This window comes from Canis aureus, chromosome X (genome assembly GCF_053574225.1).
Source record: "Canis aureus isolate CA01 chromosome X, VMU_Caureus_v.1.0, whole genome shotgun sequence".
NCBI lineage: Eukaryota > Metazoa > Chordata > Mammalia > Carnivora > Canidae > Canis > Canis aureus.
In genome coordinates, this window is record NC_135649.1 from 5,050,791 (window position 1) to 5,078,099 (window position 27,309).

Genomic DNA, 27,309 nt, shown 5'->3' on the forward strand with positions numbered 1-27,309 from the left:
TCACCTCCAAGCACCGGCACGGCTTCCCTGAGCTTGACCAAAATGCTGTCACCACCTGGGGCAAGGTGGTAAACTGGAGAGCAAAAGTGTACTCGGGTCCTGTTGCTGCTACTCCTAGGTGGTTCTTAGAGATAACTACGGAGCTCCTGCAACCATAGGATGGCCGTTCAGGTGGGACAATCTCGTGGACTAACCACCACGTAGGGTCTGAGGCTTGCCAACCTCTCATCACACGAACATTGTGATGTTTTTAATAAATGGATGTCAGTGGTAGAAATATTCCTAGTATTTTCTAATAGTCCAGAGAAGAGTTTTTAGTTAGATCCATTTCAATCATTTCAGGGACAGAAAACAGATGGCCAAGGTAATGGTATATCTTTAGTAGACTCAAACATAAGGAGAGACTCAATCAGGAGAGGTAATTTATTATAACAAAAAGATCTTCCTATTATCTTTCAAGGATGTCCTTGAATGTGTTAATGGCTTTTAATTTTTTAAAACAATTTTGAAATCCCTTTCTCCTTGGGTGCTAAACGAAAAATGCCCAGTAAGGCTACATCCTGCTAATTCAATGAATGACTACCTCAGTTAAGCTTCTGACAATGATGCAGAGCACCAAAATTCCATGTACGAGGGCCACCTGAAGTAAGCTATCCTCTTTGCTCTTATCCAGAATTGTGATGGATGCATGCCACTGGTTTTCTCATCAAGACCAGAATCGGGTGCAAGTCTATGGACATGGAAGAGTTTCTCACGGTGCAAGGCTAACTAATTCACAAAGGCACCATGTCTTATGGCCTTAATCTCATCAACAGCATGTTGTAGCCACTTGAGCTAAACAACCCAGACCTTAGTTAACAAACCAAAAGGTTCCCTGAAACAATAGTAGCTGTATCACCCACATTACCAAATATGTGATAATCTGAAGTGAGGGTGTCCTCTGCCCTAATATAAAATGTGAATGCCCACAACATTAGCATTTGGCTTAGAAGCTGTCAGATGCTTCTATATTCTTAAGCCTGAATGATCTGGTCCTTCTAAAGTAGATCCCTTCCTCTTAATATGAATTTACCATGAAAAAAAATACGTCAACAATTGAAATACTGCATCAATAGTACAAACTCCAGTTATTGGACAAATGAAAGATATTCTAAACCAATATGGTCTCCTATATTTCAAAGCAAAGACTACAAAGATGTTAAGTCTTTAGGTTGATCACACATCCTAGGCTGGAAAACCTTAACATTATTTTGTGCTTATAACCTCAAACCATGAGAGCTTAGAGCTCCAATAAGAGACATTTAAGAGATAATCCACTTTTTTTCCAAAATAATTGTCAGTCTTGGGTACAGAGGGAAAAACATCACCCTCCTGAATATCATGAAACTCCTGAAAGAACTCTCTGATCAGGAAACTAATGGAGAGAGTTCTCCTTATGTTAACAGTTTTAAACAAAGCTAGCCTGTTTCTCTTAATTTGAGTTCTGTAGAGAAAGAGGGATGGAAGCCACCTGATCCTGCTGGGACTCTCATCAAGTTATGTGAATCCTAACTTCACAGGACCCTTACCAGTGATACGAGTTTCTCCTGGAAGTCGAGGAACAGCCTCACTCAGGTCCCAATTAACTCCATCCCTAGAAGTCTGGAAATGAAACAGGGGCGTCAGAAGGAATGACATTACATTTGCACAGATTTTTAAGCAACCTGGAACACAACCAACCAGAAATAGACTCTGTAAAGAAAAAATTACAGTGATATTTACCATTATAGAAAAGTGGAGCAGAAAAAGCAAACGACCAAAAAATTACAACTTACATCAATATCCTTTAGCTGTGTTAACTTTTGGTCTGTAAATAGCATTAGCACATTTTTCAGTATCAATGTTTAAACTCCCCTTCCAACCACTTTACAGTTAACAGTGTTTAGGGAAGCGATAAAAAGTCAATATTAAGCATATTCTATAGACACAGGGATACTCTGGCAGCTTTTTTTTTTTCCATATTAAATATTTAGTCATCTTTTGTTAAGAGCAGAGATGGAAACTTCATTTCAATGGGCCCTTAACTGAACAACAGTAATTACAGAATCTTCCCATGTCAGAAAATAACTTCTTACATATCAAGTTTCTTACTTTACTGAGATCCTTCCTCACATAGGTCACTACAGAAGAGGAAAGGGCGATCAAGCATTTTACCGAGGAGGCCAATCATTTTACGTGTAAAGTCAGTATATACTTCCCTCAAAGGGTTTTTGTGAATATTAAGTGAAACAACACGCACCAGAACACTTTTGTCAATTATCAAGGGCTCTGCAAATGTAAAGTATCATGAAATAAGAGAACTGTCAATTGTGTATTTAAGTAAGATATAAGCTGTCAGAGGTGGGTGCTCGGCTGGGCTTTTAATGGTTTTATCATTTTTATTCAGGCACAAAATGAAAATTCCTGGCCAGTTTTCAATGTTTTAGTGCTTGCAAGCTGAGCATTTTAACCAGGAGGGCAAGACCAATTGTTGCCAGCCAGGAATGCCTTCCCTTCAGTATCCTTTAATGCTGCCACTCACTAACTAAAAACAAGTATGACGAGCAAATGTAATATTCAGTATACCTTTTAAGGACCACAGTTCGAGGTCAGAAGAATAAAAGTACAATTCAACTACAAAATTAGGCAAACAGATGTCTGATTAACACAGTATAACATGGGATTAACAGAGGATATATTTTATATTAGAGTCACACTCCACAAGGACTTACAATTAGCTTCATGAAGTAACTCTGGTGTTTAGAACTGATCCTTATACCATAACGATACCAAAATACAATAAAAGCATATAATCTCGGGGATGAAAAAAGGTCCTTGTAACATGACACCCAAAGCAGAAACTATGAAATATAAAAGACCGATATATGTGATCACATAAAACATTTAAACCTCTGTATTTCAAAATCAAAATGCCATAAATAAAATTAAAAGGCCAATGATAAGAAACAAAAAGACCTGTAATGTATATTATAAAGAGTTGATCATCATCATATGTAAAGAACACTTATGAATCAATAGAAAATTATCCTCTCAAACACTCCAAAAAGTAGGCAAGGAACACAATAAGCCACTTCAAAAAAGAAATACAAATGGATAAAAAAAATTTTTTTTAAAAAAAAGCTTACCCTTGTTAGTACTCAGGGAGCTACAGATTAAAAGAGACTAGTTGGCTCCCTTCTGATTGCTTAGGCATCTCTGTACACTGCTGGTGGGAGTATAAATGAATCTTTCTGGTGAGTAATTGGTAAATGTATCCAAAGCTTCAAAGGGCCATGAATAAAGCTTATTTTAAATCCATCCCTTCCTTTCAATGTATGTTTCAAAATCTCCCACTAATTACACAATTTTCTTCTTGCTACTTTGATAATTCTTTTCTTAGTGCTGTATTCGTTTTGGTCATACAATTTTTTTATCATCATAATTAGAAAATAAGGTCAATATTGAGGAAGGTATAAGAACCTGCTCAGTGGGCCTTGGCCTTCCAAGATCTCCTTCAGAAAGCTTCCAAGGCTGAGAGATTGCTTACCATATTAAATATAGTGTCTGGCAGCAGTTGGCAAAACAGGTTCTCAAAAAATGAAGTTACGTGAAAGGATTTACAAATGCAAAACTTGACACATTTATGGCATTCTGTCTTTTGTGGAGCAAGACAGGATAATAAAGAAAACCACATATGTTGGAGATTTTACGTTATGTGAATAATTAATAATTCAATGAGCCTGAAGTGACCACCTAATATGCAAATATGAGAAGAGAAATGCAGAGAAAGAGGTACAAATTAAATCTGAAAACTTACCCTCTTAATAGACTCGTTCTCCAAGGAGTGTGAATTATATTTAGAAGTTGGTGCAGAAGCCATACTGGAAACTAGCAAAAAAAAAAAAAAAAAAAAAAGACAATATGCAGTATCAGTGGAATTTGTAGGCAACTTCCAACAATGTGGCATCTGAGATTTAAATATGGCGACTGCGGGGGATCCCTGGGTGGCTCAGCAGTTTAGCACCTGCCTTCAGCCCAGGGCGTGGTCCTGGAATCCCAGGATCGAGTCCCGCATCCAGCTCCCTGCGTGGAGCCTGCTTCTCCCTCTGCCTGTGTCTCTGCCTCTCTCTCTCTCTCTCTCTCTCTCTATCACATGAATAAATAAAATCTTAAAAAATAAACAAATATGGCGACTGCGAAGAAACAGTACTACACCCCTGCAGGCCCCATTTCCGTAGCAATCTCCAGTGGGAACGAGACACACAAGGGACTAATCACAGCACACAGCACAGGTCACGTAAAAGAGCGCCAACAAAGGTATAGCAGCTAAGTGTACCTGGGGGAGCTCAGTGGGAGACACTACACATACTTACACAACAGTTATTCATAGCTTTCAAATCATCTCACAAAACATACTGCTCAGTAATTGTGCAACAGGCCTCAGATTTCCACACTGCTTAATTTTTCAAGATAACTTAGAAGCAGCCAAGCATCGTGGTAAAAAGAGGTAGGCAACTGAACTCACAGTCTTTCTGTCTTTCAGAATTCTGTCTTCTCCAAATTGAGGCAATTTAAAGTGGCATGGACTTGATGGAAATCAAATTAGCAAGATTTGATTTGATCAGTATTTTCCAGGGAAAGTTTATACTTCATTTAAATAATGCATATTCATCACAATTCAGACATAAATGAAAGCATCATATTCAGAACATACACAATATCATTTCAATTGCAAGCGTTTAGGCTTGGGAAGACTATCGCAACAACAGGAAACTAAGTGATGCTTCAGTTCTTTTATTTCTCCAAGTTATTGACATGGAGAGATCCAGATGAAGTCACTGGGAAGTGAACCACATCAACTAGGTAAGGGTGGGTATTTCTGGGATCTTTTTGCCAGGCAAGCACTCACTAACAAAATCTGGCACGGTGAATATTAACATACCTTGGCACAAAACCTAGTGATTTGATAGCTGCACAGTGCCAGTCACTGGCCATCGTGAGGCCCAAGCGAGGTGACAAAGATGCAGGTAAGGGTAACGACCAGGATAAAGAGGTGAGGATGGCTACATGAGGACATTCGATTAGGATTAGGACTGCCGGGCTTCCCGCCGCAGAGTTCAGCTCACCAAGAGCAAGGCTGGGCGCCCATGGGTCACAGTTGCATTCTGGCACATGGTTGGCACTCATAACTATTTGATCGGTTAAGGATTATGTACAAAATACACAATATTGTGAAACATCCTGATGGGGCGAGCTTGTACGCTGGTTCACCAAAGCCTAGAGAGGTGGACCTAGGATGCTACCCTGAGGCTTCAAAATTAAAAATTATGGCAAAATAAAATGCTTCTTTATAAATTTAAACCTGTAATTATTAAGAGGCAACACAACCTAAAATTAGAAATAACTTTTTAGAAAGATTAAGGAATAATTCTAAAATGAGTGAAATTCAGATAAAAGCTTAGGAAAAATAGCTTTGAAAGACCTCTCTAACCTCAAGTTCAAATCCAAGCAAAATAACTCATTATTCTCAGAGACAGCAGAATGGATAAGGAAGACTAGTGAAAGCAAGTCAGATGTTTCTGCCCTGAAATTATTCTATGCACTAAACAAGATTATATACTTGGCGGATTTTCTTCAGTCACAGATATGAAATTACTTCTTAATAATCAGATACTGTAGTATTTAAAACATTTTAATAATATAAGTCAATGTTTTCAAACAATGTTAAATTACTACTGTCAAGTCATTATAAGAAATTTAAAATGCTGGGTTATACACTCAATTCAGTCTTCACTTTCTTGCTCATGTTTCTAAGTCATAAAAGAAAGGAGTCTTCCTATTTTCTTCAACGCTCATCTTAAAAACTTCAATTTAGGGGCATCTGGGTATCTTGGTTGGTTGAGCATCCAATTCTTGATTTTGGCTCAGGTCATGATCTCAGGGTCATGAGATTGAGCCCCACATCAGGCTCTGGACTGAGCATGGAGCTTGTCCCTCTCCCTCCCTTCTCCCTCTCATCTCCAAAAAAAATAAATAAAATCTTGAAAATAAAATTTGAAACTTCAATTTAAAATGAACTAGATAAAACAGAGGAAAGCCCTCGCATCTCCCTTATTTCTAACTACCTTACCAAGATATAATAATTCACTACACAAGCCACTTTTTACAAGCCACTCTTTTGAAGTGTACAATGGTTTTTTAAGTATACCCAGAGTTGTGCCTCCATCAGCACCATCAGCTTTAGAACATTCTCATCACCCTAGAGAGAACTCTGCTCCCATTAGTCACATATCACTCCCCATGCCCCTTGCCCCTAAGCAACCACAAATCTGCTTTCCATGTCTATAAATATACCCATTCTGGACATTCTATATAAGGGATCATATACAATTCACCTTTAATCAGCACAGGTTTGAACTGCATGGGTACTCTCACACACAGATTTTTTTTTATAGTAGAGTACTCTAAGTGTATTTTCTCTTAGGACCCCCTTAATAACATTTTCTCCAGCTCACTTTATTGTAGGAATACAGTATGGGGCACTTGGGTGGCTCAGTGGTTGAGCATCTGCCTTTGGCTCAGGGCGTGAACCCGGGGTCCTGGGATTGAGTCCCGCATCAGGCTCCCTGCAGGGAGCCTGCTTCTCCCTCTGCCTATGTCTCTGCCTCTCTCTGTGCCTCTCGTGAATAAACAAATAAAATCTTAAAAAAAAGAATACAGTATATAACACAGACCACACACAAAATATGTGCTAATCAACTGTTTATGTTATCAGTAAGGCTTCCAAGTCAACGGGAGGCTATCAGAAGTTCAGTTTTTGCAGTCAAAACTTACATATGTATTTTCAACTGTGTGGGGGGTGGATGCTCCTAACCTGCATGTCCTTCAAGGCTCAACTGTAACATGCAGTCTTTGTTCAAGGGTCAACTGTAATAGGTCTAAAAAGTCCTGCTTTTTTTTTTTTTTTAGAGTTATACCAGAAACTGCTATTATTCAAAGGTGGATCAAGCACAAATCTGAGAAATCCAAGGGTCCACGTAACAGAGGTCAGGTCCATGAGGCTCGCTTTAAAATGTCATAAGTGAATCTCTCTGTTGAATGGTTCCAAGTGATCCCTGAAATGCACAGAAGCTGGAACAGCGTGATGTTGGAGAGCACAGATGTTAGAGTCAACTCCATTCAAATCCTGACTCTGCAACTCACTATTTGACCTTGGGCGGGTGATTCAACCTTCCCACTATTCAGGCCTTTGGCTGCTACTATCTCTGCGTTTTTGTAGCACAGATGGGCGAAATGAAAGAACTAATACATAGGACGGGCTCAAAACAGGGTTCTGGTATATACATTAGCAAATTATTCACATATATTTTCAATTATGAAAGGAGACTTATTACATGCTGACATCGTAACAAATTATTCTCCAAATTAGTCCTGACCCTTTAATACTAGCTAGAATGTTAACGAACACAGGGATAGTGCATGGCCAGTGGTGACCTAGTTACAAAGCTTCTCTTTAAAAAGTACACGAAAATACCCTTTTGGTTATATTTTGCCCAGGATCCCTAAAGATCAAGTTTTCATCCTTTTTATTTAAAAAACACTGACTTTGGGCTACCCTGCCTTTAAAGCGAAATTGAAACTTAATTTTTATATCTATTTATATCTAGCTACACCACACACACACACACGCACACGCACATTACAGGAATCTAACCAAAGGTAGACATCTCGCATTTTTGATCCTGGAAAAAAACTTTCGCCATTCTTTCAGCCCAATCCTCTATGACAGAGAAGGTGACCAGAAGAGCCTAGAGGGCGTAGGCAAAGGCCTGGTGCGAGTCAGTGGCAGGGTCAGCTCTAGCCTTGGCCTCTGGACTAACACTGTAGTGTCCTTTCCATCTAGGGAAAAGTGCTTCCAAGTGGTCTCTATTTTGAAGAAACTAGGTTGGATGTGACTGGTGCCATTCCCAGCACAAAACGAGTTTTAGATTAAGAAGCAGTTAAGAAAACTCAACTCATCTAGGCAAACAATTACTGGGGGCCCCAAACTCTTTCAAATAAAGCTACATAAAGGTGGCATTTTTCAATAAATCAAATCTGGAAGTCACAACATGGCCTTAATTGGATCTCTCTTAACAGTCAACACAACTAGACTTAAAGGTCTCATGGTCCCTCTCTTTGTCCCTCCTATGCTGTCCCCCTGGCCTTTCTTCCTCATCTCCATCTGTCTCCCACCCCCCTTCCTTCTCTGCCTCTCTGTGCCCATCTCTTCTCCCTAGCACTTGCCATATTTCAGATAATCTGTTGTTACTGTCTGCCTCCCCCCCACCAGAATACAAGCCCCCAGCAGATGGGGATTCCGGTCTGATGTACTTACTGCTGCAGTTACAGCATCTGTGACAGTGCCTGGCACCCAGTAGGTACTTAGTAAGTGCTGGTTAAATGAATAAATGAACTGGGCAATAAGGAGCTGGCCAAAGAACAGAACCATTGTTCGCTTGATATTTCATTTAAGCCAGGAATTCATGCAAGCTTAAGAAAATGATAGAACAAATCCTTGGCTAATCAAGATGCTCAAGGCAGGGTGGCTCTGGGCAGCAGAAGGGCAGTGTTAACTTCTGCTGCTTTGAAGCAATTAGCTCCACAGAGAACTGGAGCACTGCTGGCCTCCACTGCAGACTCTTCCCATGAAACAGACCTTCCAAATTCAGGTGCAGAAACCTCTTCCACCAGGCCCTGCTTCCAGACTAAGAAACTGTTCCCCTCCCTGTTGCATACTAAAACCCCAATTCCACAAAACACCTGCAGCAAACAGCACTAAAAATGCTTTCTAAGAACTGTGGGCCATTCTTATTAGGTAAATCTAAAGACAGCAGAATTAGAAAAGTTTTCACCTCCACCTCATAGGGCCTTTGCAAGCAAAATCTAAACTCCAAGGGAAGCCCTAGTCTCCATGGTCACCTGACTGGAGACCACTGGCCCTCAATTAGCAGCTGACACGGACTTCCCATGTACAAACAGCGACAAAAGCTATGCAGGCTTTCAGTCTGGGTTTTACTCACTGTGCTTTCTTATGCTATGTTGACGTGTAAATGAAGTTTAAAGATAGTCTTTCTCTGGAGGCTCCCGTGAAAGCTGTGGAAAGCTACCCAGTCTGAAAACCCACTTCTAAAGACTGCCAGGGAGCAAGAAGTTGTGCGTAAGAAGCCTCTGAGTCCAGAATATTACACATCTTCCTGAAGGAGCGCTCTTTACTTGGAAGTCTGTTTTGAAAACAAAAATGCCAAATACTTAGGACAGGGCTGCTCAGTATCACTAGATCCCATGCTCCCTTTGGTATTAAAGCAAATTCCTGTAAAGATTTACCCCTTTCCTAGCCTGAAATGAAAATCATAGATATTATCAACCTAAACACGATTTCAAGAAATAATCAATACAGTGCCTAAGGGCCAGTATAAAGGAGAAACAAAATGACAATTTATAATAAAATAATGCATCTTTCTTTAAAAATTTTCTTTTCTTTTTTATTTTTTTAAAGATGCATTTACTCAAGATGGAGAGAGAGCGCGCACTTGTGGGCACACATGTGCACCCAGCAGGTGGAAGGGCAGAGAGAGGGAGACAAGCAGATGTGGGGCTCGATCCCAGGACCCTGAGATCATAACCTGAGCAGAAACCAAGAGCTAGATGCTCAACCAACTGAGATGCCCAGGCACCCCTAAAAAACTTTTTTTTATTTTTAATATGTATTTTTCAATACATTAGACTAAAAATAAAAGCAACCCCCCATTACCAATTTGACCTCTAGGGGGAGTGTCACCCCCAATGAGAAGCACTCAAGAGTTCCCTTAGGTACCTGGAGCGCCTTTACACACAGGATTTACTAAGTTAACTCATTCTAATTTTTGCATTAAAGTTGCTTTGACTACAGACCACCTAGGAGGCAAGAAAATGAAAACAATGCCTTGAGAAACCACTCTGCACAAGAGAGAAATGTTCATCTCAGCCATTTTGAGACCAGGTACACCATCAATTCAAGTTCCATATGTGCTCAACCCACATGAAAACAAATGATGGTCTATAAAACTAGGAATTTGGGGACACCTGGGTGGCTCAGCGGTTGAGCGTCTGACTTTGGCTCAGGGCATGATCCTGGTCCCAGGATCGAGTCCCGCACCGGGCTCCCTGCAGGGAGCCTGCTTCTCCCTCTGTCTGTGTCTCTGCCTCTCTCTGTATCTCTCATGAATAAATAAATAAAATCTTTTAAAAAAAACCCTAGGAGTTTATTTCATTTTTATACATCTGCCTTTGCATAGGGGTTGGCAAACTTTTTCTATAAAGGGACAGGTAGTAAATATTTTAGGCTTTGTGGGCCATACAGACTGTTACAGCTACTAAGCTCTGTGTTGTAGCATTAAAACAGCAAAATGCATTAGAAACGACAAATACCCACCATTTGCTTCAACGTGGATGGAACTGGAGGGTATTATGCTGAGTGAAATAAGTCAATCAGAGAAGGACAAACATTATATGGTCTCATTCATTTGGGGAATATAAATAATAGTGAAAGGGAATAGAAGGGAAGGGAGAAGAAATGGGTAGGAAATATCAGAAAGGGAGACAGAACATGAAGACTCCTAACTCTGGGAAACGAACTAGGGGTAGAGGAAGGGGAGGAGGGCGGGGAGTGGGGGTGAATGGGTGACGGGCACTGAGGGGGGCACTTGATGGGATGAGCACTGGGTGTTATTCTGTATGTTGGCAAATTGAACACCAATAAAAAATAAATTTATTATTAAAAAAAAACAGCAAAAGGCAGAGTCACCTCACTGGCTAAGTCAGTAGAGCATGCGACTCTTGATCTTGGGGACAGGAGTTCAAGCCCCAAGTTGGGCACTGAGCTTACTAAATGAATAAAAAAAAACATAAAGGCAATACGGAAATGAAAGGGTATGCCTATATTCCAGTAAGATTTTATTTACAAAGACAGGCTGTCACTCTCCGCCTTAAACTGTTAAATATAAACTAATAAAAATATTAAAATAAATGATTTCCAAATGAACTTTCTTTGCCTAAAGTAAATAACAATTGTGTCCTCTTAAACTAAAATGTAAGTTATTGGCCACCTCGCCCATTCATAGCTTATTCCTTATAAACGCGTACTAAGACCAGCTGCAAAACTGTATGATATGGTTGAAAAAAGAAAGGGATTCCGTATTTATAACAGTCTGTGCTTCAAATCCCAATGTTGTCGCTTGATTAATAATAATAATAATGCACCACTGGACAAACTATAGTTCCTGGTCTGTGAAATGGGCATGATACTTCCACAGCAGATGGCAACACAGAGGCACTCAAATACCAAGCCCCCTCCTCCTACAAGAGATGCTTTGATGAGCTCGAAGTCATTCCTCAAACTGGTGCTAATACACTTGGCTGGATCGTCCATAAAATACACGGTGTCTAACACTGGGTAACCATTCTGTGTACACACTTTCTAAGATGATCCATCTGATCTTGGCATGGCTCTGAATAGCCTTAAAGCAGTTTATCTTTAAAGCATGCTGACTTCTATTTAAAAAAAAAAGAAAAAGAAAAATAGAACACTAGAATCCTAGCCCAAGGAAAATTTCCACAGGATCCCTAACATGGGGACCTCACCTCATTACCTTCTATTTTGGCTCAACAATCTAGAAATATGCTAGAGGTTTTTCAGAGTAAATCTGTGTTTATCCCACAACAGTACCCGCCCGTCAAGGCAAGTGGCTTATTGTCTAAATAGACACATGTCACACATATGCCTCACAGCTCCTCAATTTGTCTCAGCCACATCAAATCTCAGGACTAAAGGGGCCTCATTTTGATGATTCTTCTTTGGAAATTATAAGATGTTAAGCAGCATTTCATTTACAAACTTTAACTTCGGGTCACTTTGATATTTGCTATCCATTTTTTTAAAAAAGATTTTATTTGTCTGACACAGAGAAAGAGCAGAGAGAGCTCAAGCAGGAAGAGGGGCAGAGGGGGAGGGGAAAAGACAAGCAGACCCCAGACTGAGCCTGAGATGGGGCTCCATCTCATGACCCTGAGGTTGTGACCTGAGCTGAAATCACGAGTCTGATGCTTAACCCACTGAGCCACCCAGGCGCCCCTACTTTTCATTGTAAAGATCACGATACACTTGCTTCCACTTCTTTGGAAATGCTGCAAAGACCTTTGGCTAAAAGCAATAAAATTCAGATCCAGTGTAGAATGCTTTTTGAATCATTTTTTTTCCAGTGGTTAGTGATGGATTTGAATTGATCCACTCACCATATTCCTTGGTCCCCTCATGAAAAATGGCACATCGTCAAGACAGCTGATTGGCTTCAGCAGCATGAGCTGTGGCCATGGATCAAGATAACTTTCAAAATGCTTCCTGAATTGGTATCAGTATGCTATATAAACTCTTAGAAAACTCAAGTGCCATCCTTGACTTTCTTAATGTAAAAGGGCTACTTAGTAATATTACAGATATTTAAACAAATCATTAAATCCACCCACGGATTTTGTAACAGCCAAATACCTGGCAGTAAACAAAGTTTTAAAATAGGAACAAGATCAAGTTCCCCATGCACCTGCCAATTTCAAAACTCATGAACCCAGCTCCATGATAAAACTGCATCTCCGCGAACTATTTTTCCCTGTGAGAAACTATTGCGAAAAGTATATTTTAGGCTGGAAGTGAAAAGCACCTTCTTAAGCAAAAAGGTAAGAGTGGTTGTTGAAGGTGAGAGTAGAGATGTGGAAACAGTCACAACTGCAGAAGTAATGAAGGTGCAGTCCAGAAGATCTCCCGACTTCCCAAGGACCTTCTCAGACTGGCGATCCTGACAAAGAGTCCTCCAACTGGAGTCAGTGGTGATAGGGGAGGATAAGAACTAAGGGGCAGGTGTGCAATTTCTAGAAGAACAGGGACAGGATTCAAGGCCAGAGATGACACCCTTCCACTCAGACCAATTCCCCAGGGCACTTTACTGGAGGAGCAGCAGGAGCTTTGTGAGCACCAGGGTCCATCTTTACCTGCTTGGACACAGGAAGCTTTACCTGAGCTCCCCCGGCACGCATGCGCGCGCGCGCGCGCACACACACACACACACACACACACACACCTTGCTTCTCTGCCCATTGCACAGATTTCTAATATTTCACTCCTCATGCTGTACTGTACGTATCCACTGATGCTTTGTGTGGTTCGATCTGCGCTTCCTAAGGGCGAGGGCTGTTTCACCGTGTGGCACCAGCATGCAGCAGCCTAGGCAACTCAGTCTATGGATAAATGGAGACAGCATCACCCTCACAAACTTTCCTGACTTTGGAGAGGCTAGTCTTTGGCTGTTGAAGGTACCCCAACCTCTCTTCCTTCCTGGGGCTGATTTTTGCATATCTGTGTCATTTTTAATTAATGTATATATCCCTAAATAATGTCATTTTTGTGTGATCTTGACCTTTTACACATAAATGCAATGTTTCCACAGTCTTCTGCCCTCTGCTCTGCTCACACGGCAGGGTTGGGGGAGCCATATAAGTAGACGTGCGGAGCTGTACTTTTTCACCACTGCATAGAAGTCCGTTGTTCCACCCTGTGTCTTCTGAACTGGTTCCAGGTTTCACTATTCTGTTCTGCTCTAACAATCTTTTAAATGTCTCCCACTTCACGCACAGTTGTTTGAGAACTGCAATGGTAGCTTTGGATAATGATCATGGCTTCCATTTACTGACCCTCCACTATGTGCCAGGCATTGTTCTAAGCACAGATCGACTCATTCGACCCACTCCTCTCCCCAACAACCTTATAAGACAACTACTATTACGATCTTCATAGGAAAACACACAACCCCAGAGAACAGGAAGGTTAAAGAACATGTCTGCTAAGAATTGTCAAAGTTACAGTTCAAACCCAGTCAGCCTGACCCTCTTGAGCACTAACATATTTGTGGCTCTGGTTCTCTAGTAGATGATCAAATGAAAGAGGAGGAATGCTTACACAGTTGAATGCAAAAGGTCTTCTTGGAATTCCATCTCTATGTTATAAAATTGGCTGGTCACAAACAGAACTCCAGTCTCCATTTTACAGACGAGTAAACAAATAGTGCCTCTTCTCCCCACATCCATGTTTGGGAGGCACTGAACCAGTACATTCCTTCTGGTTTGGCCACTGCAATGTTGCTTAGTACCACGGAAGAGTCTTTTCAAAGCATATCCAAAAGACAGAAAAACTTCATTATTGTGGACAAAAATAAAGACCCCATGAGGTCCAACTGTGATGTAAGGAGGCTTTTGTCAAAATGCTTATCAGAGCACACGTACCTGGAATGCTTCCTCAAAGCAGTCCCTTTTGGTGGTGTGCACTTATTCTAGTAACAATACCACTATTCAAAGTATTTTTTTAAAGATTTTATTTATTTATTTGGGAGGGGAGAGAGAGAGAGAGAGAGAGAGAGAGAGAACGAACAGCATGAGTTGGGGGAGAGGGAGAAGCAGACTCCCCGCTGAGCAGGGAGTTGGATGCGGGGCTCCATCCCAGGGCCCCAGGATCATGAGCTGAGCCAAAAGCAGACGCTTCACCAACTAAGCTGCCCAGGTACTCCATCACTATTCAAATTATTCTTCAAGTTCTTCTTTTGAAACTGCCTTTAGAGTGTAGAGCTACATAAGACCTCATCTCATGAATTTTTACCATATCTCAGTTTTTCAATGAAAGCAATGCTTCCCAAAGCATGGGTGCCCACTCTATTTAACAGATGGGCCTCAAAATTATTTTGGCCTAAAGCCAAATGCCCAGTCCTCACTCAAAGATTTGATACCACTGAGGATTTTTTTTTAAAGGTGCCTGAAGGCAACTCCAAAGAGTTCCAAAAATGGGCTAGATAGTTTTGGGGTTTCCTTCCCCTTCTCTAAACAAGCCAGAAGGAAAAAGCAGCCAGTGAGGTTTTTGAATGTTGCCAACTGTTGCAAATGCTGGGCCTGATACATCTTTATTAGTCCCAATTTACAAGAGCAGGTTGACCTTGAAGGTTAGCAGGGATCAGCAGGACTAGCTAGCCTGCAACGGGTAATTTGCCCTAACGGTTAAGACGAGTGTCTAAAGGGATCTCCAAAGGCTAGCTTCATTAGAACCCTTGGGGATTCAGAAAGAGAAAGACATGCAGTGACCCAGAGTAGAGGACTAAGTCGTAAGTACAGTGGCAAGCCACACAAGCTATACAAAAAGGTAAAGGACCGAACACATGAACACACGCTTATAAAAACCTGCCACTAAGTGTGGAAATGAGGCAAGGATGACTGTTTTTTTTTTTTTAAGATTTTATCTATTTATTTGACAGAGACAGCACAAGCAGGGGGAGCAGCATCAGGAGAAGCAGGATCCCTGCTGAGCAAGAAGCCCAACACAGGGCTCTGTCCCAGGACCCCACAACCTGAGCTGAAAGCAGCCACTTAACCCACTGAGCCACCCAGGTGCCCCAAGGATGGCTGCTCTTAATGCTTGCATTCCATAGCTCTTAAAGATACTAGCAAGCTTCATAAGGTAAGAAATAAAAGTCATGGGACGCCTGGTGGCTCAGTGGTTGAATGTCTGCCTTTGGCTCAGGTCGTGATCCCAGGGTCCTGAGAGCGAGTCCTGCATCAGGCTCCCTGCATGAAGCCTGCTTCTCCCTCTGCCTATGTCTCTGCCCTTCTCTGTGTGTCTCTCATGAAGAAATAAATCTTAAAAAAAAACAAGAAAGTCAAAACATATTGAAATAAGTAAAACTGTATTCGTAAACAACATGACCATGTATCAAAAAAAAAAAAAAATCCTAAGAACACTGTAGAACTACCAGAACTGGTAAGTAAACTTAGTAAGGTTGCAGGATATGCAGATCAACATAAAAATTAATGAGATTTGTATTGCTAGCAATGAACAAATGGACATTAAAGTGTAAAAAAAACTCGTGTGTAATATAAAAAAATGAAATCTTTAGGGATACATTTAACAAAATGTGTACAAGAACCATGCATGGAAAAGTATAAAACACTGAGAGAAATTAAAAAAGACCTAGACACACACTCAAGGATCAGAAGACTCAATGTTATTATAATGTCAATACTGATCTAGAGATTTGATACCATCCCTATCAAATCTCTATGGGCTGTGTTGCAGAAACTGACAAACCAATTCCAATTCCGAAATTTATATGGAAAGCCAAAGGACCAAAAATAGCTGAAACCACCTTGAAGGGGGGGAGGTTGGAGTACTTACACTATCCAATTTCTAGACTACTAAAAATGCCTCAGTAATCAAGACAGTGGGATTCTGGCAGGACTAGTTAGCCTGCCCAACAGGCAGTTTGCCATAATGGTTAGAGAAGCATCCAAAGGAATTGCCAAAGATTGGTTTCAGAATCAGACCCATTTTTTTGGAGGTCCTAGCAATAGTCCATTGATTTCTAACAAAGATACCAAGGTGATTCACTGGGGAAAAGGATAGTCTTTTCCACCAATGATGCTGGAACAATTTGATATCCATATGGAAAAATAAGTGAATATTGACACTTACTTCACACAATATACAAAATCAAGTCGAAATGAAGCATAGAAGTATTCGTTTTCAGGGCACCTGGGCAGCTCAACCAGTTCAGCATCCGACTCTTGATTTTGGTTCAGGTCGCAATCTCAGAGTCATGAGATCGAGCCCCATGTCAGATTCCGCACTCAGCGTGGAGTCTACTTGGGATTCTCGCCCTCTGCCCCTCCCCTTCCCCTGCTTGCATGCACTTGATCTTTCTCTAATACATAAATAAATCTTTTAAAAAGTATTCATTTTATATTGCAGCATCACAAACTTAGTAGCTGTAAACAACACATATGAATTATCAGTTTCCGTGGGTCATTGGTCAGGAGTTGGCACAGTTTAGCTGCATCCTCTCCTCAAGATCTCACAAGGCTGGAAACTCAAGGAAAGGGGATTATACAGGGTATGAGTGGCGGGGTGGGGGGCGGGCAGGGCACAAGAGATCTAAACGTAAGTGTGAAAACTACCGAAGTCCCAGGACACAAGGGAAAATCTTTGTGAACTTAGGTTAGGTAAAGGTTTCTTAGAGCACAAAAAGCATAAACCTTAAGAGAAAAAAAAAATGACAAACCTGACTTCATCAAAATTAAAAACCTTGCTCTTTCAAAGGCCCAATTAAGAAAATGAAAGGGTAAGCTGTAGTTCGGGAGAAAGTACTTGCAAATCATAGATCTCACAAAGGTCTTATAATCAAAATATGTAACGTACTCTTATAATAATAAGACAGGCAATCCAATAGGAAACAGGCAAAAGATTTGAGCAGACGCTTCACCAAAGATGATAAACAAATGGTCAGTAAGCCCATGAAGACATACTCACCTTCATTAGTCATTAGGAACATGCAAATTAAAACCATAGCGAGCTACCACTACACACCCACTAGAATGGCTACAATTTAACCAGAGAGACAATAACAAGAGTTGATGAGGGCATGGGCTGAAGCAGAACTCATACTTCATTTTGCCAGTGAGAATGTAGGTTGGCACAAGGACTTTGGAAAATAGTTTGATGGCTTCTTGTAAAACTAAACATACACTAAGCATAACTCCCAGCAACGCCGCACCTAAGTATTTACACAAGTGAAAAAACAAGTCCACACAAAGACCCTTAAGCAAATGCTCATAGCAGCTTTATTCACTGAGCCAAAACTGAGCCAAAAACTCAGTCAACTCAAATGTTCATCAACTAGTGAATAAATAAATCACTGTGGAACACTACTCAACAACAGAAAGTCACCAACTGTGGATCCGTGAGACAATATGGATGAATCTGGAAAGCATTACGCTAAGTGAAAGAAGCCAACCACAAAACACTATATAAACCTACCCTCAACACATCTCAAAGAGGTAGTAGTATTCAGACCACAGTCTCTAACCATAATGCAGTGAAGTCAGAAATCAGTTCTAAAAATACATAGAAAATGTGTCTGCAAATTTAAAAATATACTTCTAAACTCAAGGGTGAATGAAAGAATCACAAGAGAAATGAGACTATACTAGAACTAAATAATAATAATTCTATGCGTTGAAACATCCAAACCACAAAATAAATCCAAAGAGAGGAGAAAATGAGCAGTGATTTCCAGGATATATTTTAAGTGGGGGAAAAAAAAAACAAGAGGCTGAATAGTGTATGTAGTATGCTTTTTTGGTGTAAAGGGGGAAATGCAAATGCACGTGCACACGTGTGCACACTTGCTCAAATTTGCAAAAGAAGAAACAGTGCTCGCTTTGGCAGCATATATACTAAAATTGGAATGATACAGAGAAGATTAGCATGGCCCCTTAGCATGGATGACACTCAAATTTGTGAAGCATTCATACAAAAAAGAAGAAGAAACAGAAATAGAAACTAAAACCTACTAATACTGATTACCTGGGATGGGAGGTGAGGGGGCTAGAAATAGAATGCCTAGCAAGAGACAGGGATGGAAGTAAGGCTTTTTGGAATATACCCTGATGTAAATCTGAGTTTAAAATAATATAAAGTCTTTATTCATTAAAATTAATCAAAAAGAAGAAAATAGAGAATATAATTATATTCATTCATTTCCACATACTGACACACATCATATGGCATAACCACAACTGACAAACCTCTGGTAAGGCTAAGGAAAAAAAAAGAAGGCAGAAACAATATTAAGATTTAAGAATGAAAAGACAGGGATACCTGGGTGGCAGAGTCAGTTAAGCATTCGACTCGTGGTTTTGGCTTAGGTCCCTCGGGGTCGTGGGATTGAGCCCCGAGTCTGGCTCAGTACAGAGTCTGCTTGGAAATTTCTCTCCCTTTCCCTCTGCCCCTCCCACTCATTTTCGCTCTCTCTCTCTCTCTCAAATAAATAAATCTTAAAAAAGAATGAAAAGACAGATATTAACCACAGAAATGGCAGATATTAGCTGGTAGTTTAAAATATTCTCACACCAAATACACCAGGCCCAGGTGGCTCTAGGGGCAAGCTGTACCAACCATTCAAGAAACGGGTAATTCTAATCTCACAGGAACTTCCAGTGACCACAAAAAGGCAATGCTCTCAACTCACTTTACAAGGCTAGCAAACGGATGCTAGGCAAAGACTGTACAGGAAAGCCAAATCTTACCCTCAGGTACAGATGTAAAAATTCTGAAGAAAATATTGCCAATCAAATCCAGCAGTAAGAAACCGGCTGGTTTCACACCAGCAGGTAAACCTGGTTAATGCTACAACGTTGTATTAGAAAATCCCTTAAAATACCCCATCATCTTAACAGGTTCTAAGGGGGGGGGGAACACAACCAAACACCAAAAAAACAGAGCTCTGTAAAGGCAGAAAAGGGGTCTGATAACATTCAACATCCACTTAGAAAAAAAAAAAAACAAAAAACAAAACCATCCACTTAGGCCAAAATGAATGGTGTGCCTACCTGAAACCTGAAGCAAACCTAATACTTTATGGTGGAATGTGGAACACACGATGCCTTCTCAGGTGCAGCTTCTGGGCCCCACCCCAAAGTCCCGAAGTCAGAAAGTCCAGGCTTGCCACCAGGGAGCTTGGCATTTAGGAAACGCCCTCAGGGGATTCTGAGGAGGCTGGCCACCCCAAAGTCCAAGTGCCAGCGACAGAGCCCCGGAGGTGCGGCATCACCCGGAGGGGAGCCTGTCGCCGCCACCACTGCAGCCCGATCGCCCGCCTGGCAACCCACCGAGTCAGAATGTGCATCTGGACCCGAAGTGCGGGTGATTCTCAGCGCACTCAGGTGGGAGACGCGGCCCTACAGCGGCTGCTCTCCAGCTGGGCCCCACCCCGAGCACTGCACAAAATGCACCTGTTTGTTCTCCCCCGAGATTAAGAGTTTTCAGATGAACGTCTGTGGGTGGGGCCTGGGCAGGTCAGTAAAGCTCCCAGGTGGGGTGGCAGGTCAGTAAAGCTCCCAGGTGATTCTAAGGAGCAGCCAGCGTGGCCAACCACTGCTCTGCAGTATGCCAGCACGCGGAAAGTTCTCTCTGGGGACTCCGCATCCTCTTGGGTGAGCCAGAGAAGAAGGGCGCGAGCCTCAAGTTCTTTGAAGATCCCCGCCCACCCCACAAGGAAGAAAGCCTGCATGTCGCACATAGACGGGTGGCTAATTCTTCACACTTACCGAACCGGAACGGAGAAAAGAAGGGTCTGCAAAACGAAGTAGGGACGTTGTGAGGATTCAAATGGGATGACTGTAATCGCAATGGGCAAAGGGCTGGCCACAGCTTACACAGGATCACTAATGCAAGTTATTACTGAGGCCACGGCGGCTCTAACTGCTCTTCAGGCAAGGACAGCAAATCTGATGACATCATCAGCAGATCAAGGCCAGAACGTAACTTTCAAAGCTGCGCTGTCCAACAACCGGAGCCACTAGTCCGTGCAACTCCTGAACACTTGAAATATGGCTAGTCCAAATTGAGGGGCGCTGTAAATGTAACGTACGTGCCAGAGGTTGCCAACTTCCTACCAAAAAAGGGGAGGGGAGACACCTCTCTGATAATTACACTGATTACACATGGAAATGAGAACCTTTTGGATATACTAGGTTAAATATATTATCAAAATTGACCTCATCTGTTTCTTTTCTAATGCGGCTACTAGGAGCATGCATTACACATGTGGCTCAAGTTATCTTTCTAATGGACCGCAAGGTCTCCAAGGGTCACGGGGAAGCCAGGATGGGAACTACTACTTCAACCAGCCTTCTCAAACTTCACATACAGATCACCTAGGGATGTCATTAAAACGCAGATTCTAGTTGGGTAGATCTGAGGGGCCCTCAGATTCTGCATTTCTCCTAAGCTCCCAGGAGCTGAGGAAAAGCAGAGGCATCAAGACAATTATCAACAAGGAAAAACTGTTTTGTGGCAATGTGAGTGACGGGAACCTCTGGAGAAGTGACCGTGTCCTGTCAGAGTTGATAACAGCAAAGAAAGGAAATGGCCAGCAGGGTTGCACTCAGCCTCAACTTTAAAAACGTAGTTGTTATGCCTCACAGAACTCCAAAGACCTGAGGGCCAGCTCCAATTGCCCTCCATCTGGGGACTCCATTCCTCTCTGATTGGGAACCATCAATGTGGGCAAGGAACACTTCAGGACAAGAAAGTTCAAAAAGGAACGTCAACTGAGGTTTCTCAAACCCTGCCTGCCACATAACTGATGTCAATGGCAGTGTCCTCCTACGGTCTCCGTGAAACCAAGTGTGGATCGTCCTTCTCACTGTGACCCAATACTACTGACAAGTCATGGTTGGGGGTCACTGCCATGCAGGTACATGACTTCTTTCGGCAAAATGGCTCAGGCCAATTCCAGGACTGCTGGAGTGACAGCACAGTCCCTGTTCTCCTGAGTCCCCCCCTAAATCATCTCAGGCCCATAAAGAAACTTAATGGTCAGACGAGGGTATTTCAAGCACCACCTTCTGATGCCATGAATCCCCTTTATGACCACCTCGGCCTCAAGAGCTCCCGTGAAGGGAAAAGCATGGCAACATGACATAGCAGCTCTGTTCCATTTTAAGAGGCTCTGGGAAACAATGCTTCCTCCTCACGGAAAGCCCAAGGGCATGATATCAATATGTAACAATCATCACAAGCTAAAGAAAGGACGTCACTGTGCTGCCAAGGTCTGCAGGCAAGGGAATAAGAACAGAATGAGTTACACACAAGTTACTTTTATTTTTACTTTCAATTATTACCCTTCTACTTCCCTTACTCCTTCCCATCCCCAAACAACACCAACAAGGAAAGCAAAAAATGAACCTATTCTATAAAAAAGGCTCATGACAGTAGTCCAAAAATCCAGAGGTTGGAAATGCAATGTGTGAGACCTCTCCCATCACTGGACCCAAAGAACTTTCCCCCTCATTTGCTAATTATCCATGACAAGGAAGGCCTAGCATGAGATGAGCTCCGTTTCATCTGGCAGTCAGGGGATATGGTCTCTGTACAGACAATCGAATTCGTGGAAATGAACACATCCAAACAACTCTGAGCAATCCCCTCCTTGTCCAGTTCAAGTCAAGGAGCATTTACTAAATGGCTGCTGTGTGTTAAGGGCCATGTTGGGTTTTGCCTGCCCAGGAAAAGAAAAAAACCATCTCCAACCTCAGCTCCCTTCTGCACAAGCTTAGATGAAAACAAGTAATACTGGTATCAAGACAAAGAGTTGAGGAGCAGCAACACTGGATGACCAGGACATAAGTCCGGGGCATTGCAAAGAGCTACTTATGGAGCCATTTCAAGATACTGAGAAATGACTTGAAATAGCAAGAAAAGAGCACTCTGCCCTAGTTCTACAGGAACACGAAAGGCAGCACAGACCTGGAGTGCAATCAAGGCTCTGTATTTCTTTCCATCCTCACCCCCTGAGTGAGAACATCCAGTCCAGTATGGATGGTGAAGCTTGGCAGGGCCTCCAGCCGCACTGAGGAGCTAATGCAAGGTGTTGATTTGAAAAAGGAAAGATTTTAATTCTGAAACACTTCAGGAAAAGGCAGGCAATATTCCCTGGTGCAGAGATTGTCTTGCTATTGCCCTATGATTGTTGGTTATATGATACTACCATTTTAGGAATCAATAAAATGGAAGCTCATGAGGGGTACTGATGACTTCAGGTCCATCCGAGAGAGGCAATAAAACACTCGTGTATTTCAATACTGACAGAAGAGGGAAAGCAAGGGAGAGGCCCACCCTACAGCTATGGGGTAGGTGGGCCAAGAACAGGAAGGACCCTGCTCTCCCATATTTAGTTTTCCAAATAGCGGCGGCTTCTATGATACATGAATGCGGTACTAATCATGCTGCACAGCCCACAACGGGTACTGGTGTACATGTGATCCTCTGGAAAGCTCTGAGAACTCGGTGGGGCTCACCACTCTGTCTTAAAAATGGAAGAGGCAGCAGCAGTGAGGTAGGAGGACTTATTCCATGTCACAGAGTGAAGAAGCAGAAGTGGGACTTGGGTCCGGCTCCTGGAATCCAAACTCAGGATGCTTTCAGCCACCTCACACAGAGGGCTCCTTTACTGTTCCTTAGATAAAAACAAAGAAAGTGCTAGTGGATGATACCAATGTTCTCACGAGGTGCCTGCTGCATTCTTAAAAGGATGAGGTCGTCCAGGTGCTCAGGGGAACTGTAAACATTTAACATGAAAAGCTGTCCTCCGACTGCAGGACAAAACTAGATCTCATCTACTAACTCCAACCCGGCCTTCTGGTCCTCCTGCCTTCAAAGTGGAGGAATGGGAAAAAGGCCTCTCTTGATCTAGTCATGTTTGGACAATAAACAAAACATGGCCTCAAGTAATTTCTGAGTCCAAACAGTAAAGGGAGCTCAACACTGCAGGAACTGTGGACACTGCTGCCAATGTCACCTGAGACTAAAAGCCTGAGTCAACCATGAAATGTAGAGAAATGGCTAGAAAAAAAAATCATGCTTACTGGATGTCCAAAAGTGTATTAGGACATGTCTAGAAGTATTTCTTTTTCTTTAAAAACACACAAGGTTTGGGGGGGAGGGGGGAGCCTGACTGGCTCAGTCAGTTAAGCGTCCAACTCTTAATTTTGGCTCAGGTCATGAGCTCAGGGTCGTGGGATGGAGACCCAGGAGTCAGGCTTCGTGCTCAGCGGGGAGTCTGCTCCAGGATTCTCTCTCCTTCTCCCTCTGCCCTCCCACTCATATCCTCTCTATCTCTCTCAGATAGATAAATAAATCTTTAAAAGCAAACAGTGGGGGGCACCTGGGTGCCTCAGTGACTGAGCATCTGCCTTCGGCTCAGGTCATGATCCTGGGGTCCTGGGATCGAGTCCTACATCCGGCTCCTTGCAGGGAGGCTGCTTCTCTCTCTGCCTAGGTCTCTGCCTCTTTCTTTGTGTCTTTCATGAATAAATAAAATCTTAAAAAAAAAAAAACAAATAAAGCAAAGAAGGGAGTTCCACGTAGTTCTAGTCAGTAACAGCCAACTTTTCTGGAGTACCTACTATGTGCAAGACACAATCCTAACCACCTGACATAGATTATCGCCCAGTCTAGCCAACAATCCCCTGAGGTAGGCACTATTAATATTTTTTTTTTCATTTTACAGATAAGGACACTGAGGCACAGGGGTAAGTAACTCACCCAAAGTCACACAGGTAATATTAGAGTCAGGATTCAAATCCAGAGGCAATACCTTACAGGCAAATGGCAACCCCCTGTCCCTCCCCCATCTGCCAAAAAAGAATAATGAACTGAGAAACTAGAAAATAAGGAAAGCAGAACTTCAAAGAGGTCAGAAGCAGGGAAGGGAAATTACTAAAGAATAATGAAAGCAACCTCTTATTCTTCTATAAAATGGGAAAAACTTTAGAAATAACAAGAAACTCTGGCCTTTGAAATCCTTTGGCCAGTTCAAAATGCTGCCTCCTAAGCCTTGAAGAGGCTCTGCTTTTCTCTTGATTTTGGAGCCCTCAAAAACAGCAAGAACCACATGTTCTTTCAGTGGTTTTTAAAGTAACTACATTTTGTCAATCCTCCTTTCATTTTGGAACAAAGAATATTTGAGTATTTTTTTTTAGAACTTTCGTCACTTTTCAGAACCTGTAAACACGAAAACATTTGCTTTGAAGCCATTGAACGTACAGCATATGAGAGAACTGAAAAGGTACTACAGATGAACTTGTATAGGAAGCTATCACGCATGCCATTTTACTAGTGCTTTAGTTTTTAAGACGTCCAAGGCTTCCTGACACTACAGCTAACATCAAAATGAACTCATTTCTTTACAAACCACACAACCCAAAGATTCAGATGGTAGGTTCTCAGGACTAACCAGAGTGCTGGAAAAGAAATCCACTTGTAAGGTAGCCTGAGGCAGGCAGGCACTGGCATGAAATCAACAGGGAATACTGACCTCAGCAGAGCCTTCTGTAGCTAAATCTAGTTAAGGGAACCACTGAGCCAGGGAGCGATTGGAAGACCACCTCCCTACTTGCTTGAAAGCACTTACTGTTTGCATTAAGAGAAAAAAAATGCAAGTAAATATGAGGCTGGGAAGAATTTACCATCTAAGAGGCAATTGCTGGAGAAATGATGACTCCATAGAATCTCTTTGATTTAGACAGATTTGCTTTTGGATTTCATTATTTGCTTTAATGGAGCAGCAGCTGACACTCTAAAACCTAACAATTCAATATAATTCCCAAGTCACTCTCAAACATGCCAGCCTGTTTTATTGACATCATAGAGTTTCAGAGCTCTATTTTTCTGCATAGTGCTCATCTCCAATAGAAAATATATCATTGCTTTTTTTTTTTCCCTTGATCTGCTTCCCCACACATAAGTTTTGTAAGGCAGGGACTTCGTCAATGGTGCTGTGGGCTGTCTTCTCAGGGCTTGGGATTAAGTGGGCACACTATGGGCGTTCTGGGTTTAATGGGTAAATGAGGCCACTGACAACTTAATAAATATAAGTTAGAACTTTAAGGTAAGGGGACCAAATGTTTAATAGCGTTCAATAACTAGAATCTAAAAGCCCCAATCAATCTCCTCTACTTCCACTGGTCTGAATCTACTCCATGGTGTGGAATCTGTCAAGGATAGATTTGGTTTTGTGAAACAGCCAAAAGTCATCAAGTCAAATCTGGTGAGTAATAAGTGATCATGCACAAGATATATGTTGATGAAAGCAAAACGTGTCTATAAATTAAGATGTGTAATTGTCTTCTTTGGCTGGTAAACTGGTTTTGAAGGAAATTCAAAATGGTTCAAACTACAACAAAATCACTGGCTTAGTCTCAAGACTCTAAGGTGGATACTTAACAAGGAACAAAACTAAGCTGTCATTAGAAAAAAAAAAAAAAAAAACCACCCGGGTTAGATGCCTAGATACTTCCCAGAGACCTGACTTATGGTATTAGCTTCACCATTCGGTTGTCCCAAATCCCGGGTCACATTATTTAAATACTATACAACGTTACACTCTCTGGGCCTCAGTTTCCCCATCCTGGAAATGAACTACCTATGAACTTCAACGTCCCAGGCAATCCTAATATGCCATGATTCCTTTCTCGGGCAGGTCTGTTAGGTCTATTTAAAAACCAGTCACAATCCACTCCACTTCGTACTCAGTATGCGTCTATAAGGCCCATAATATAATCTTTGCAGCAGATTCATTTCATATTTGCTTAGGCAAAAACTAAAATTAGTTTTCACTTCCTGAGCGCAGCAGAAGACAGTGAAGGGAGGCAACCCGGCAAAGGGCGCTTGCTCGCGCCTGTGCATACTTCCGACTGCGTATCAGGGAACTAACCGTTCCCTCTCTGATCTCTCAACTGTTGCAAAAGCAGATAAACCTCCCGTGCGTGACACAGAAAGTGTTCGGAGCGCCCACCGAGGCTTCCCGGCCAGCGCCGGGCTGTGGCCGCTCCGCAGGACCCATGGGGGATGCGGCGGGCACCCACCCCGGGCGGAGGGCCAAGGCGAGGACCAGCCGCGGCGCGTCGCCGGGGAGGCAGGACGGCCGCCCAGCCCGCTCGCCGCCCCAGGCGGGGAAGCAAAGTCCGGGAAGCGGCCGCGACGCCCCCAGGGTTCCCCCCGCGGCCCCGATTCCCCGTCCGGACCTTCGCCCGCCGCCGGCCCGGGACCTTGGGCGGGGAGAACAGGAGGAAGCCGGAGGCACCTGCCCCGCGGCTCCCCGGCCTCCGTCAGCCCCGGCCGGCAGGGACAGCGAGGCGCTCAGGCGAACCCCCCCACCTACACCCGCGGGTGCTACGAGAACCCGCGGGACCCGTAGGCCCGGGGAGTCCCAACTTCCTCCTCCCGGCCCCCCCACACACACACACAGATCCCCGCAGCGCCCGGCTCAGAGCCAGGCCGGCCCGAGCGCACCCACCTCGGGGTCCGGGCGCCACCGCGGTTGCCAGGCTGCTCGCCTCCCGGGCCCCGCTCCGCCCCCTCCAGGGCCCGCCCCCTGCGGCCGCCCCGCCTCTGGCCACCGCCCGCCGCCCTCCTCCGCGCGCCGGTTGGCGGGGGAGCATCACGTGACATGGGCGAGGCGGGCGGAAGGCGCCGGGAAAGCCTCGGCCACGGGCCCGAGGGGCGGGGCTCTTCCCCCGGGGGGCTGCTGGGAAGCCCCCTTTGAAAGGTCCGGCGCCTGGAGGCATCTGGTAGTTGTAGTTCCAGATACGCTGCCAGTGGGCAGGGCCCAGATGCTAGGAGCC

General features: G+C 43.0%; 1 protein-coding gene and 1 non-coding gene across 6 annotated transcripts in view; one reads left to right on the forward strand and one right to left on the reverse strand.

The window, feature by feature from the left end:
* MTM1 (myotubularin 1) overlaps positions 1-27,059 on the reverse strand; it is a 96,054-nt gene extending 68,995 nt beyond the window's left edge. For 2 of the 5 annotated variants that reach the window (XM_077889723.1, XM_077889720.1), the window contains exons 1-3: positions 26,982-27,059; positions 3,836-3,906; positions 1,569-1,641 (exon numbers count right to left, since the gene is read on the reverse strand). In XM_077889723.1, the coding sequence (XP_077745849.1) occupies positions 1,569-1,641; positions 3,836-3,898 (136 nt within the window). In that variant the 5' untranslated portion in view covers positions 3,899-3,906; positions 26,982-27,059. Of the gene's footprint in view, positions 1-1,568; positions 1,642-3,835; positions 3,907-9,080; positions 9,282-20,229; positions 20,286-26,981 lie in introns of those variants that run through there. The other 3 variants (XM_077889721.1, XM_077889722.1, XM_077889725.1) reach the window with 3 other exon arrangements.
* Positions 18,334-18,440, forward strand: LOC144309250 (U6 spliceosomal RNA). The gene has a single exon (XR_013375309.1). It is a non-coding gene; the product is annotated as a U6 spliceosomal RNA (small nuclear RNA).
* Positions 27,060-27,309: the final 250 nt, after the last annotated feature.